We start from the raw sequence: 12,047 nt of genomic DNA on the forward strand, positions 1-12,047 counted from the left end.
AGCTCCTGTTGTGGAGTTTAGCACATAGTAATAAATCTTTTTTGAGAAAATTATTCTTCCCTCCAGTCCACCAAGCTGGGATGATGTCCCCATTTCACAGAAGAGGATACTGAGGCTCAGAGAGGCTCCTGAGGGGGATTTCCCAGCATACCTAGGAGCTCCTACCCATCAGAAAGCACTGCCCCCTGAAAAGCAGCCGAAGACCCCGCCCAGTTGTGGTCCCTGGAGTGTTTACTCTGCACCCACGGTGGGCGGGACCAGGCAGGCGGGGGCGGACAAAGTCCGGGGACTATAAAGGCTAGTCCAGCAGCGTCCGGTCAGTCCCAGCTTAGAGCTTAACTAACACAGCCATGCCAGGGCAGAGACCGACACCACCACACTGCTCTCCGATGCTGCTGATGCTGTTCATGTTCTCCTGGCTGCCGTCGCAAGGCGCCCTATCTCTGGCCCAGGAGCACCTCCCCACTTTCCCGGGACCCTCAAACGTGCACTCCAGTCCTGATGTCTCCAGATTCCGGGAGTTGCGGAAACGCTACGAAGATTTGCTGACCCGGCTTCGAGCGAACCAGACCCGGGAAGACTTGAACCCGGACCTCATTCCCCTTCCTCAAGTCCTGGTAGTCACTCCAAAGCGTGAGTAAAATCTCGGAGACCCCACCCTGGGCAGCTCCCATCATTTAACCAGTGGTTCTCAGACATAGAGCCCTAGACCTGCCGCCGAGCCTCAGTTTTCCCATCCGTGAACCCGGCAAGAAAGTCACCCCTCGAGGCTGATGGGGGAACTAAAGGCTGGGTTTGCATCAGGACCAGGCGAGGCTTAGCCAACCTGAGATGTTACAACACCTCCCCGGGTGGCAGATGGGGAAACTAAGGCCAGAGAATCCAGAGGCTCTACTGAAGACTCAAAGAGTCCGGAGAACCCAGAGACAAGTTTGGGCGAGGGGACGTGGTCCCTGCTCTTGGATGTGAGGAAAGGGTTGGAGGGGGATTTCCAGTGGGAAGGATCCAGGGGTCCGGCGGAAGGGCGGGACGGGGGAAGGGACAGAGTGGTGCACAGAGATGCGCAGAACCTGCTTGGGCTGGTTCCGAATCTGATGCAATCGCGCGCCAAGGCACTGCTAAAGTTGCACGTGACTGGTACCTTAGGGAGGGAGTGGAGTATTTTCACGCCCTCCACCGAGCCTCCAGCGGATGGAGGGGGTGCAAGGAGATGTGGGCTGCGCTAGGAACTGGGAGTTGAGGGGAGGATGTCAGGCCAGAAGGAAGAGCTCTTATCCCGCCCTAATCCCACTTGTGCTGTGGGACTCCAGGAAAACTTCCCTCTCTCTGAGCCTAGTGACTGGGCTGCGAGCCCTCAAACCTCAGTCTCCCCAGTATCCCCAACATCTGTACCAGCCTGGAGGTATGAGAATCCTGGGGAGCCAGACACCCTTCGTTTCTCAGATATGGAGGAAACCAGAGAGTTGAAAACACAGTAGCTCGTTAACTAAGCACCTGCTATGTGTCAGGCACAGTGGTGACCAAGCAGACAGAAATCCCCGCTGAGATTCTGGTGGGGGAGGCAAATAATAGACAACCAAATAAAATAGGTCGGTGCCAATTTTAGGCAGGCTGGAGTGGTATGTAACCAGCCATGCTGAGATTCAGGGAGGAGTGTGGCCGGTAGAGGAAGTAGCTTGTGCAAAGGCCCTGAGGTAAGATCTAGCTTGGGGTGTCGGAGGAAATGGGCACACACACACCACCACCACCCCGCGCCCGGCACACAGTAGGCCCGTGAATGACTGGTTTCCCTCTCTCCCATAGTGCGACTTGGACCAGGCGGCCACCTGCACCTGCGCATCCCCCGGGTCGACTTAACTGAGGGGCTCCCTGCAGCCTCCCGCCTGCAAAGGGCCCTTCTCCGGCTGTCCCCGAAGGCGCGGAGCTCGTGGGACGTGACGCGGCCACTACAGCGTCAGCTCAGCCTCGGAAGCTCCCGGGCTCCCGCAATACGCCTGCGAGCGTTGCCGCGACCGGACCAGTTGCTGGAGGCATTGTCTTCTGCACAGCCCCAGCTTGAGCTGCATTGGCGGACAAGCGCCACCAGGGGGCGACGCCACGCGCATGCTCGCACCCGGGACGGTTGCCCGCTAGGGGAGGGGCGCTGCTGTCGCCTGCAGAGCCTGCGCGCGTCGCTCGAGGACCTGGGCTGGGCTGACTGGGTGTTGGCGCCGCGCGAGCTGGACGTGCGCATGTGCACCGGCGCGTGCCCGAGCCACTTCCGATCGGCTAACACGCACGCGCAGATGCAAGCGCGCCTGCATGGTCTGAACCCTGATGCTGCGCCTGCCCCATGCTGCGTGCCAGCCAGCTACGATCCGGTGGTGCTCATGCACCAAGACAGCGACGGCCGCGTGTCACTCACGCCCTTCGACGACCTCGTGGCCAAGGACTGCCACTGCGTGTGAGCAGCCCTGGTCCTTCACTTACGGCACAAATGCAATGGAAATGACTTCAGTTGTCCTTGTCTGTCTGATGGGCTCGTGGAACCTGAAATACCCGATTCCTAACCATTGCTGTCTGCTCCCTCCTGGCCCAAACCTATGTATTTATGTTTGTATTTATTATTAATTTATTGGGGTGATCTGCCTGGGGACTGGAGGTCTGGGGAGGCGTGGTCTGACAGGGTGTGCGTTTATGGAAAACTCTGGTAATAAAAATGAAGCTGTCTGACCTGACCCCTGTGGTGTCCAGGATGGAGCTGGTGACCTTGGGAAGAGCCCACCCCCGCTGGCCTCAGTTCCCTCAGGGGAGCTGATATGAGATGATTGGAACAGTCCGGGGAATGGGTGGCAGGATGTTCTTGGGGATGCCAAGAGATTGGACGGTGGTCACGATGCCAATGCTCCTCAAGCACAGCCGGGGACATCCCTCTCTCTGTTTCTGTGCTTCTCTACCTCCCTATTCCTCTGCTTTTGTTTCTGAGACCCTTTTGGGTCTCAGCCTCCCTCCATCTCTTCTGGTCTCTCAGTACTCCTGTTTCCGTAATTATCTGGCCCTGTCTCTATCGCCATCCTGCTCTCTCTCCCTCCATGGGGGTCACCTTTCCAAACACAGGCAGCCCAGAGTCACGTGCATTGTGTGTGAATCTGCCCCCGACCTGGAAGAGTCCCATTACCTCTCCTGTTTGTGGCACCTCCCTTCATGTTAATCATGCCTTTATCCTTTCATATAAAAAGAGCGGGGAGAGGGACTTCCCTGGTGGCACAGTGGTTAAGAATCCACCTGCTAAAGCAGGGGACATGGGTTCGAGCCCTGGTCTGGGAAGATCCCACGTGCCATGGAGCAACTAAGCACGTGTGCCACAACGACTGAAGCCCGCAGGCCTAGAGCCCACGCTCTGCAACAAAGGAATCCACTGCAATGAGAAGCCTGAGCACCGCAATGAAGAGTAGCCCCCGCTCGCCACAACTAGAGAAAAGCCCGTGCACAGCAACGAAGACCCAACGCAGCCAAAAATAAATTAATTAACTAACTAACTAAAAAAAAAAAGAGCAGGGAGAAGTAAGTTGTGAAGAACATTTTCATGCACACCACATCTCCCAGGTTATATCTTTTCCTCCTTAGGATCTTAGAATTGCTGAGATGTACCAAGCCCAGCCCCTTCCCCACACCCACTTGCCTGTTCACCCTGAGGAACTGTCATGGGCGTCTGGAGGACAGAGCACCCAGCTTCAGCAGTGAGTGAGATGTGTCCCCTGTGAACCCCACCATCCAGAGGCAGATCTGAATGACTGCAGGTGCCCCTGAATGTATTCAGTGAGTACCCACTTTGTGCCAGGCCATGGCTGGGCACTGAGGACACGAAGGAACAACGTAGGCAAAATTTTACCACTCCATTCAAGCTCAGCTGAGTGCAGGGACAAATGAGTACAAATTGAGTATAAATCATAAGTGGCTGACTGTAGTAAGAATCGTGCAAAGAGGTCAACCCAGGCAATGCATTAGTGAGCAGAGGAAGACAGATTTTTGGCAGCAGGAGTGGGGGCTCGAGTAGTGTCTAGGGCAGGGATGCAAGGGGTGCAAGGAAGCTGAAGACGCTCATAGGTTGCCTCTCCCACCCTGGGTCACTCCCAGGTGTTGGGGAAGCCAAGGGAACCTCAAAATTAAACTCAATGTCAAGATCACCCAAAGGTAGCAGCTGCCATACTGAGTTTCTCCCCAAACATCAAATGTTGCCTTTGCCGGACACTGCTGCCCGTGTGCCTTTTCACACCTCCAGGCTGGTCCCCCTGCCCAGTGTGCCTTGTCCTTTCTACTTCTCGAACACCTATGCATCCTTCAAAACACACTTCAGATTCCCCTCTTACGTACAGCCCTTTTTAAGCTCCTTCATTCATCTCCCTCTGGGGACCGTCGTTCCATCTCTCCTTCTGGCCCAGGCTTGACCTCCCAGGACTGGGGGTGTCTGTGTCCATCTCTGTCTCCCCTAGTTTGGGGGCTTGGCAGGAGTCGGGCTGGGAGCAGCTGACAGGAAACCCAGCTGAGGCATGAGCTTGAACAAACTCTTGAAATACACTGAGCTCTGGGAGTGATGAACTCTGCCTGAGGAGGAACCAGGGAAGGGTTCTCAGAGTGGCATTGGCATCGCACCTGGGCCTTGAAGGATGAGTTAAGGTATCTCAGCGTATTAGAGCTAAACCAGCCTTAGAGGCCAATTTTAATCACCTTGTTTTACAGATGGGGGAACTGAAGCCCAGAGGGTTAATGGCAGAGTCAGGAAGTGGACCCATGCCTCCTGATGCCCAGACCAGAGTTCTGCATCTGTATTTAGATGCTTAAGAGTGAGAAAACGTGGAAGGGGGTGGCAATCTGGGCAAAAGGAAAGGCATGGGTAAATGACATGAGAAAATGAAAGCTTCAGGAGGGAGGTGAGCTTGAGGGAGAGGAGGCTCAGACCAGAAGGGCAGAGGAATGGGAGAGGGCAGTGGGTTGGGCAGGGCTCGGTCACGCAGGTCTCAACCACCAGGCTGAGAATCTGGGGGCAGTGGGGAGCCATAGAGTGTGCGTGAGCAGGGGAGGGGCGCAGTCCCATTCATGAGTTATAAGGATCCCTTTGAGGCTAGTGTGGGCTGCCCTGCAAGTCTGGATACGATACCAGGCACCTGAGAAGGGGGCCTGAGAGTGACAGAGGGGAGAGACTGGGGGTTGGGAGCAATTTGGGAGTCCCAGAGCTCTCGTCTTGGAAGCCCAGCAGCCTCATCTGTCCCGCAGAATTTATTGGGCAATACTTGCACACCAACGGGAGGGTGACGACAGAGTTCACACGTTGACCCTCCCATCCCTGTGTTGGGGTCTCTCCTTCTCCACTTCTAGCAGCCGAGTGGCCTGAGGAGCAGAGTGGTCTAGGGAGGGGGCTGCAGAGCCTCCCTGGGGCCTCAAGGATGATCCTTCCCTGGCCCCATTCCTCAGATGGGAAGACTGAGGCCAGGGAAGATCCAGGGTACCCCAAGTCACCTGGAAGGGGGTAGGCTGGAGTTTGAGATGTTGAAGGCTCAGCGCCCAGGGATCACATACTCTTCTTCATCCGATGGGGCCTGGCCCAGCGACTGCAAGTTGCAGTAGACAGGCTGGGAATCATGGTGGCGGCTCTCATAGTTCATGTAGAAGTCGTTGTCCTCTGAAGGGTGAGGCCTGTGGGGACAGACAGATGGGAGGGCAGGTAGGATTCAGGGAGCAGGCACATCAGCTTTGAGAGGCAAAGTAGTTCAGGGCGATTGAGTCCACTCCTAATATTTACATATGAGAAAAGTGAGTCATGGGGCAGTGTTCTCCCAGCCTGGCCCAACTTTCTGTGAGGAAAGCAAGTAAGGGGCACTGATTCAGGGAAGATTCTGTGGATTCAGCATTGTAACGCTGTGGTCCAAGGACCCTGAGTCATAGTAGGGTTTTTTTTCTTCCTTAAAGTTGAAATTGTTGCCCATTTTTTACATGAAATTCTAGATTTTGTTTTCCTCTTGAAAAACTGGAAGCTCTAGTCACACCAGCCACAGGAACACAAGTAGCTGGAGCTGAACCAGTGCCCCTTCAGATGGGAAATGTTTTCACCAGGTCCCCAGAAGCAGCTGAATTTGTGGTCTTGATACAAAAATAAATCTCTGAGCCTCAGTTTCCCCATCCACAAAATGGATCAGGGAGGAGGTAGCTTCTTAGGAATGTCTTGCTATGGTGGGCAAGACACCCAGAGAAGAACTTTCCTGCCTCCAGAACATCCTAACACCTCCACCCCCGATCCTCTTGTAAAAAAGGCCACTTTGGGTAAATGGTGTCTATCAGTCATCTGTACTTTAGTATAATTTACTCCAAATACATAAATGGTTGTATGGGGATGGAACTCAGGGTTTGTTTCTTGCTTCTGCTTCTGACCTTGGGCATGTCATTCCCCTGCCTTCCAGAACCTCCATTTCTTTCTTTCTTTTTTTCTTTTTTCAGCCACACCGCACGACTCGTAGGACCTTAGTTCCCCGACCAGGGATTGAACCCGCACCCTCACCAGTGAAAGCACAGCGTCCTAACCACTGGACCACCAGGGAATTTCCAGAACCTCCATCTCTGCAACTTTAAAATGTAGGTTGGGATTGACACATCCAATTCTTAACAGTGTTTTTAGAGGAGACTGGTCCTGAGGTCTTGGTGACAGCGAGGCAGAGGCAAGCATCAGAACACAAGCTGCCTTAGGGAGTGTGGTGCCTTCAACTCCTTACCTCAGCCCACTTCTGCATTTGAGCCATATTTGCATCTGCTTTGCATATTCTCTTATTTCTAACCAATAGTCTCTCACAGGCCTCCCCACCTTTTAGATTCTGCTGCTGCAAAACCCAGCCATGACCCTCTTCCCTTCCTGCTTGGATCCTCCCAGCCCCCTCCAACTTCAGCCCTGATGTCTTGCCTTCTCAAAACACATCCACAGCAGATTCTCTGTTCTCTCCCACTGCCAGGTTTTTGCCCTTCCTTGTGCCTGCCCCCCTGAAATCCCCTCCACTCCCTCATCCAACCTGGAAAAGTTGAACCCATCTATCTAAGCCCAGGCAACTTTGGAGGCAGGGCTTTGTGGGGTAGAGAGAGACACAGATGGCTCTCTTAGCATCTCCTGTGTGTCAGAAGGAGACCGGAGTGCTGTCCCATTTTACAGAGACCGAAACAGAAGTTCAGAGACGGCCCTGGGTCACACGACATCTGAGCCCAGGCCGCTGACCGCTACCGCAGAACCCCGACTCTGCCTTGAACAACTGCCTCCTCTCTCCCAATCCTTGGCAGCCAGAAGCCGGGTTTGCAGGTCATGAGAGGGACACTTGTCTCCTACACAAGAACTCAATTCTTATCCCAACTCCATGAGGTGGAGGGCTGTTATTGTCCCCATTTTATCGGTGAAGAAACGGTGACCCAGAGAGGTGGAAATGACTTGCCCAAGATCACACAGCCTGTAAGAGGCAGAGCTGGGAATTGAACCCTGGCCATCTGGCTCCAGAGTCTTGCAAGCAGATGTGTGTGGGTCACTCACCTGTGTTCAGCCCACTGGTGCCTGGCAGCTGGTTGGCCCACAAACATGTTCTCATAGTCAGAAGTGGAAGATCTGGGCAGGGTGGCTGCTGGGAGCTTAGGGCTGAGGCCCCGGCTACTATACCGTGGCTGCTGGCCCGAGCCACACCTGGGACCATTCTGAGCAGCCCACATTTTTCTCATGCCCCGGCTACTGCCTACCCGATGTCTACGGAGTCTCCACGCCAGCACTGGGCCAGCAATGGCAAGCATGAGGAACAGGCTTCCACTGGCCACCAGCGCTCCTATGGTTATCATGGTCAGGGGACGGGCACAGCTCACTTCCAAGAAGGCAGAGACGTTGTGCCAGGCGCCGGTGGACACATCCAGGCATAGCAGAGGCTGTGGGCCAGAGCAGTTGTCCCGCCGGACCTCGTGCCAGGGTAACAGGACACAGCTGCAGTCAGCCCTCAGGTCCAGGTCACAGTGTTCGGCCAGTGCCCTGTCCACGAGGTCCAGGGGGTTGTTGGTCACATCCAGGACCTGCAGCTTTCCCAGGTGAGCAAAGAAAAGCGGTGGGAGCTGTCGAAGGCCATTCCCAGACAGGTCGAGATGAAGCATACTGCTGGCCTGCAGAGACTGGTTCTGAGGCAGCAGGCTCAGGTTTTGACCGCTGAAGTTCAGGCATGTGTCCGTGAACTCCCTGGTCCAGTTCACGCCCCCCGAGGACACATGGCACGACAATTCCTGGCTGCCTGGATGGAGCAGTAACAGCAGCGGCAACAACAGCACCCATACCGGGGCGCCCCCCATACAAGCAACCTAGGTGGAGACACCGGAATCCAAGCCCCAATCTCAGTCTGGGGTCACCCTCCCCCTCGCCACCTATGTTTGTTATATATATATTTAATAGCCGAGAGCAGCTCAGGCCACTTCTGAAGTGTTAAAACTTAGCCCTTCCGCTGGTGGCTCCTCTTTGATTGGCTCTGGCCCCCTGCCTCAGTCTCCCCTTCCGGGGAATGGGTACCTAACCGGGATGCCTCAGGGGCTTGGAAGGCGAGGAGGAGACCTGACCCAGACAGCCCCTTCTCTGAGATCAGCCCCTTCGGGTTAAGTTGCCCAATTTCCCCCAACATTTCAGGAGCCCTCTCTGGCCAAGTCGGGACTACATGCAAATGAGCCGTTGCCCCGGAAACGACCCCGCCCCTCTGCCTTTCTTTTCCGAACTGCAGGCTGTTGGGAGTCTTGGGCTGGAGGTGGGGGTGGGGGGTGCTGCTGACGGGGTCCCGCCAGCTGTGGTTTGCACAGACCCAAGTTCTAGTGCCTCCGTCCTACCTTTCTGGTCCCCCTGCCAAGCCTTGGCCTCGGTCGTGCTAGAAGTCTCCGGTGCCGAGGGTCTGCGTCGTGGCTCACCTGGACGCGGGGGTCAGAGGGTCTGACTCTCCGCGGATCCGGATCCACTGCGGTGCCTGGCGCTTCTCAGGCTCTGTACCCATCGACTCAGGAGAAGAGGAACTGGTGTCGGCTGAAGTGCAGAGGGGAAGAATGAAGAAGATACAGAGACCCGCCCCCACCCCCTCCCCGCTGAAAGGCCTCAAGGACCAGGATTCTTACGGGAAGGGCAGGGGCAGCCTGCTTCCTTCTTGCTGGAACCCAATGACTACATGTCCCCCAGTAACACCCCAACTAACTGCTACCTCATCAGCTCACTTCCTGGTCTCAGCTCAGTTGACTCCCAACCCATGCATTTATTTATTCGTTCAACAAACATCATCCATGCTGAGCCCCCAAGAGACTTCAGTCCTGTCCAGTTTCTTCAGGAGCAACCAGTCTCGGAGAAAGACAGAACCGGACACAGGCACCCCAAGTCTGATGGAGTCAGGTCAAGGCCAGAGTGAGGGACAGGGTACTGGAAGCTTTCCTGGAGAGGAGACATTAGAATTGGGGTTTCAACACATGAGTAGGAGTTTGCCAAGGATTCCTTGGCAAACGGCCTTTGACTTTCCAAGCTCCTAGCCTCTCCCACAAGATCAGAGCTCTCCTCATGTACAAATCGTGCCTCCATGCTGCAGGAGGGATGTGAGGAGGGCTCCCTGGGTGGGGGGGATGTTGAGTCTGGGGCTTGGAGGATGAGTTGCAGTGGAAGGCAGAAATGAATGCATTGCAGATTCCAGGCAGAAGGCACAGCAGGAGTAAAGGTCCTGCAGCTTGAGAAAGCATGGCCGGCTGGGACAGCGTGGTTAGGAGTGGCTGGAAGGGACAGACTAAATGGAGGAACTGGTGACATGGGCAGGTTGGGGAGGCAGCACAGGCCTCCAAAGCCAGGCGGAGGAGTGGGGCTTTATTCCCAGGGCCAAGCAGGTATGTGAGCAGGGGAGGGGCACTGTGTCAAAAGATTCTTCTGGAGTGAGTCCGGGGTCTGGAGGTGGCAAACCTTTTGAGGAGCCTGGAGTCCCAGAGGGAGAGGGGGAGCTGAGTCAGACCTGAGGGATAGTGACACAAGAGAGATTGAGGAGGGAATGGGTACAGGTAGGCTGGCAGAGAGTCTCAACCTCACTGGGGTCCGGGCTTCAGGCAGACCAGGTTCAAATCCTTTCCAGCCCCTGGCTCACTGCTTGACCTTAACTGTTCTGTACCTCAGTTTCCACATCTGTAAAATGGTACCTCAGTTTCCACATCTGTAAAATGGGATAAATGTCAAGAGTCTTTCCTGGACTCTGGGAGGCTGGAGTCTACTCCCCCACGCTTTCCCCTCTCCTCAGACTCTGCCCGCTTTCCATCTCCAAACTCAGACGAATGGTCAAAGGTCTTGAACTGAGACTTTGGGGAAGGGCTACAATTTGTTCTTCAACAACCCAAAGATACTCACTCCTAGTAAAAAACAGCAGATCACAGCAACTCTGAGATACTGTTTGATTCCATCTCTCTGAGATACTCTTTGATTCCATCTATCAGATGGGCAAAAATTCAAAAGTGTGTTGACACCCCGTGCTGGCCAGGCTGTGGGGAAACAAGCAACCCCACACATTGCTGGGGGAGCATCTGTAGTGCAGCCCGATGTAAGGCATCCTGTCACAGGAATTATGAATGCACATGCCCACTGATCCAGCATCCCACTCCTGGGACTCCTGAAGATTTTCATGTTTACAAAATGACAGGGGCAGGAACTGATGAGTGGATAAACTGAATGTGGTCCATCCATACAGTGAATATTATTTGGCCATAAAAAGGAATGAAGCTCTGATACACACTACATGTGGATGAACCTCAAAAACATTATGCTGAGTGAAGAAAGCCAGACACAGAAGGCTACATAGTGTATGATTTCATTAATATAAAGTGTCCAGAACAGGCAAATCCACAGAGACAGATAGTAGATTAGTGATTATCAGGGGCTGGGGAGGGGGATATGGAGAGTGACTGCTAATGGGGATGGGGTTTCCTTTTGAGGTAATAAAAATGTTCTGGAACTAAATAGGGATGATGGTTGCACACACTGTGAATGTACTAAAAATCACTGAATTGTTCACTTTAAAGTGGCTAAAGTGGTAAATTTTTTGTTAAGTGTACTTTGCATAATTTTTTTAAAAAGTCACCTGAAACTTATAAGATATTGTAAATCAACTATACTTCAATGAAAAGAAAAATTTTTAAGGCAAAAAGATGACAGAGCTACAGGATGATTCATTGCAGCGTTGTTTGTTTTATGAAAACAAAAATTGGAAACCACCTAAGGGATTGGTTAGATCAATAACAGCTCATCTATCCTGGGAGGTGCTACAGAGTCATGAAAATGAAATTATAGATCTCCATGAAACAATAAGGAAAGACTCATTCATTTCCTCCACAAACAATTATTAAGCTCCTACTGTGTGCCAGGCACTGGTCTAGGAGCTGCAGATACAGCCATGAACAAAACAGACAAACTCCCAATCCCCGTGGAGTTCTTGTAGTAGTCGGGGAGGCTGGAAATATGCGGAATCTATCAAGAAAATATGGGACTTCCCTGGTGATGCAGTGGTTAAGAACCCGCCTGCCAATGCAGGGGACACAGGTTCAATCCCTGGTCCAGGAAGATCCCACATGCCACGGAGCAACTAAGCCCATGCACCACAACTACTGAGCCTGCGCTCGAGAGCCCGCGAGCCGCAACTACTGAGCCCGCATGCCACGGCTACTGAAGCCTGTGCACCTAGAGCCCCTGCTCTGCAACGAGAAGCCACCGCAGTGAGAAGCCCATGCACCGCAATGAAGAGTAGCCCCCTCTCGCCGCAACTAGAGAAAGTCCGCATGCAGCAACAAAGACCCAACGCAGCCAAAAATTAATTAATTAATTAAAAAATATGTAACAGGTGGCAGAGAAAGTAAAGTTGGGAAGCAAGCAGGGAGGGTGGCAACTTTTTAATGGGATGATCAAGGGAGGGTTTATCGCAAAGGATAAGGGGGCTTATTGAGTAAGGAGGTGGGGGAAGGGCATGCAGGGAGTAGAACGGCCTGTGTAAAGGCCCTGGGGCGAGAGTGGGTGAGAG

The 12,047-nt window shown here is 53.7% G+C and overlaps 2 protein-coding genes across 4 annotated transcripts; one reads left to right on the forward strand and one right to left on the reverse strand.

The window, feature by feature from the left end:
- Positions 1 to 321: 321 nt before the first annotated feature.
- GDF15 (growth differentiation factor 15) lies at positions 322 to 2,575 on the forward strand. Its single transcript, XM_024767544.1, has 2 exons — positions 322 to 633; positions 1,804 to 2,575. Exons 1-2 carry the CDS (start codon positions 351 to 353, stop codon positions 2,445 to 2,447), a joined length of 927 nt encoding a protein of 308 aa, XP_024623312.1. The 5' UTR covers positions 322 to 350; the 3' UTR covers positions 2,448 to 2,575.
- Positions 2,576 to 5,240: 2,665 nt separating this feature from the next.
- Positions 5,241 to 9,043, reverse strand: LRRC25 (leucine rich repeat containing 25). 3 transcript variants are annotated; one of them, XM_024767542.1, is made up of 4 exons: positions 8,854 to 9,043; positions 7,541 to 8,340; positions 5,497 to 5,673; positions 5,241 to 5,367 (listed from the first exon to the last, which is right to left on the reverse strand). In XM_024767542.1, exons 2-3 carry the CDS (start codon positions 8,329 to 8,331, stop codon positions 5,535 to 5,537), a joined length of 930 nt encoding a protein of 309 aa, XP_024623310.1. In that variant the 5' UTR covers positions 8,332 to 8,340; positions 8,854 to 9,043; the 3' UTR covers positions 5,241 to 5,367; positions 5,497 to 5,534. The 3 variants fall into 3 exon arrangements, with proteins under 3 accessions (XP_024623310.1, XP_024623309.1, XP_024623311.1); XM_024767541.1 differs by having other exon boundaries at positions 5,241 to 5,673; XM_024767543.1 differs by having other exon boundaries at positions 5,241 to 5,673; positions 8,932 to 9,042.
- Between the last annotated feature and the right edge of the window lie 3,004 nt (positions 9,044 to 12,047).

The sequence above is a fragment of the Neophocaena asiaeorientalis genome, unplaced genomic scaffold (genome assembly GCF_003031525.2).
Source record: "Neophocaena asiaeorientalis asiaeorientalis breed wild unplaced genomic scaffold, Neophocaena_asiaeorientalis_V1.1 scaffold87, whole genome shotgun sequence".
Classification (NCBI taxonomy): Eukaryota; Metazoa; Chordata; class Mammalia; order Artiodactyla; family Phocoenidae; genus Neophocaena; species Neophocaena asiaeorientalis.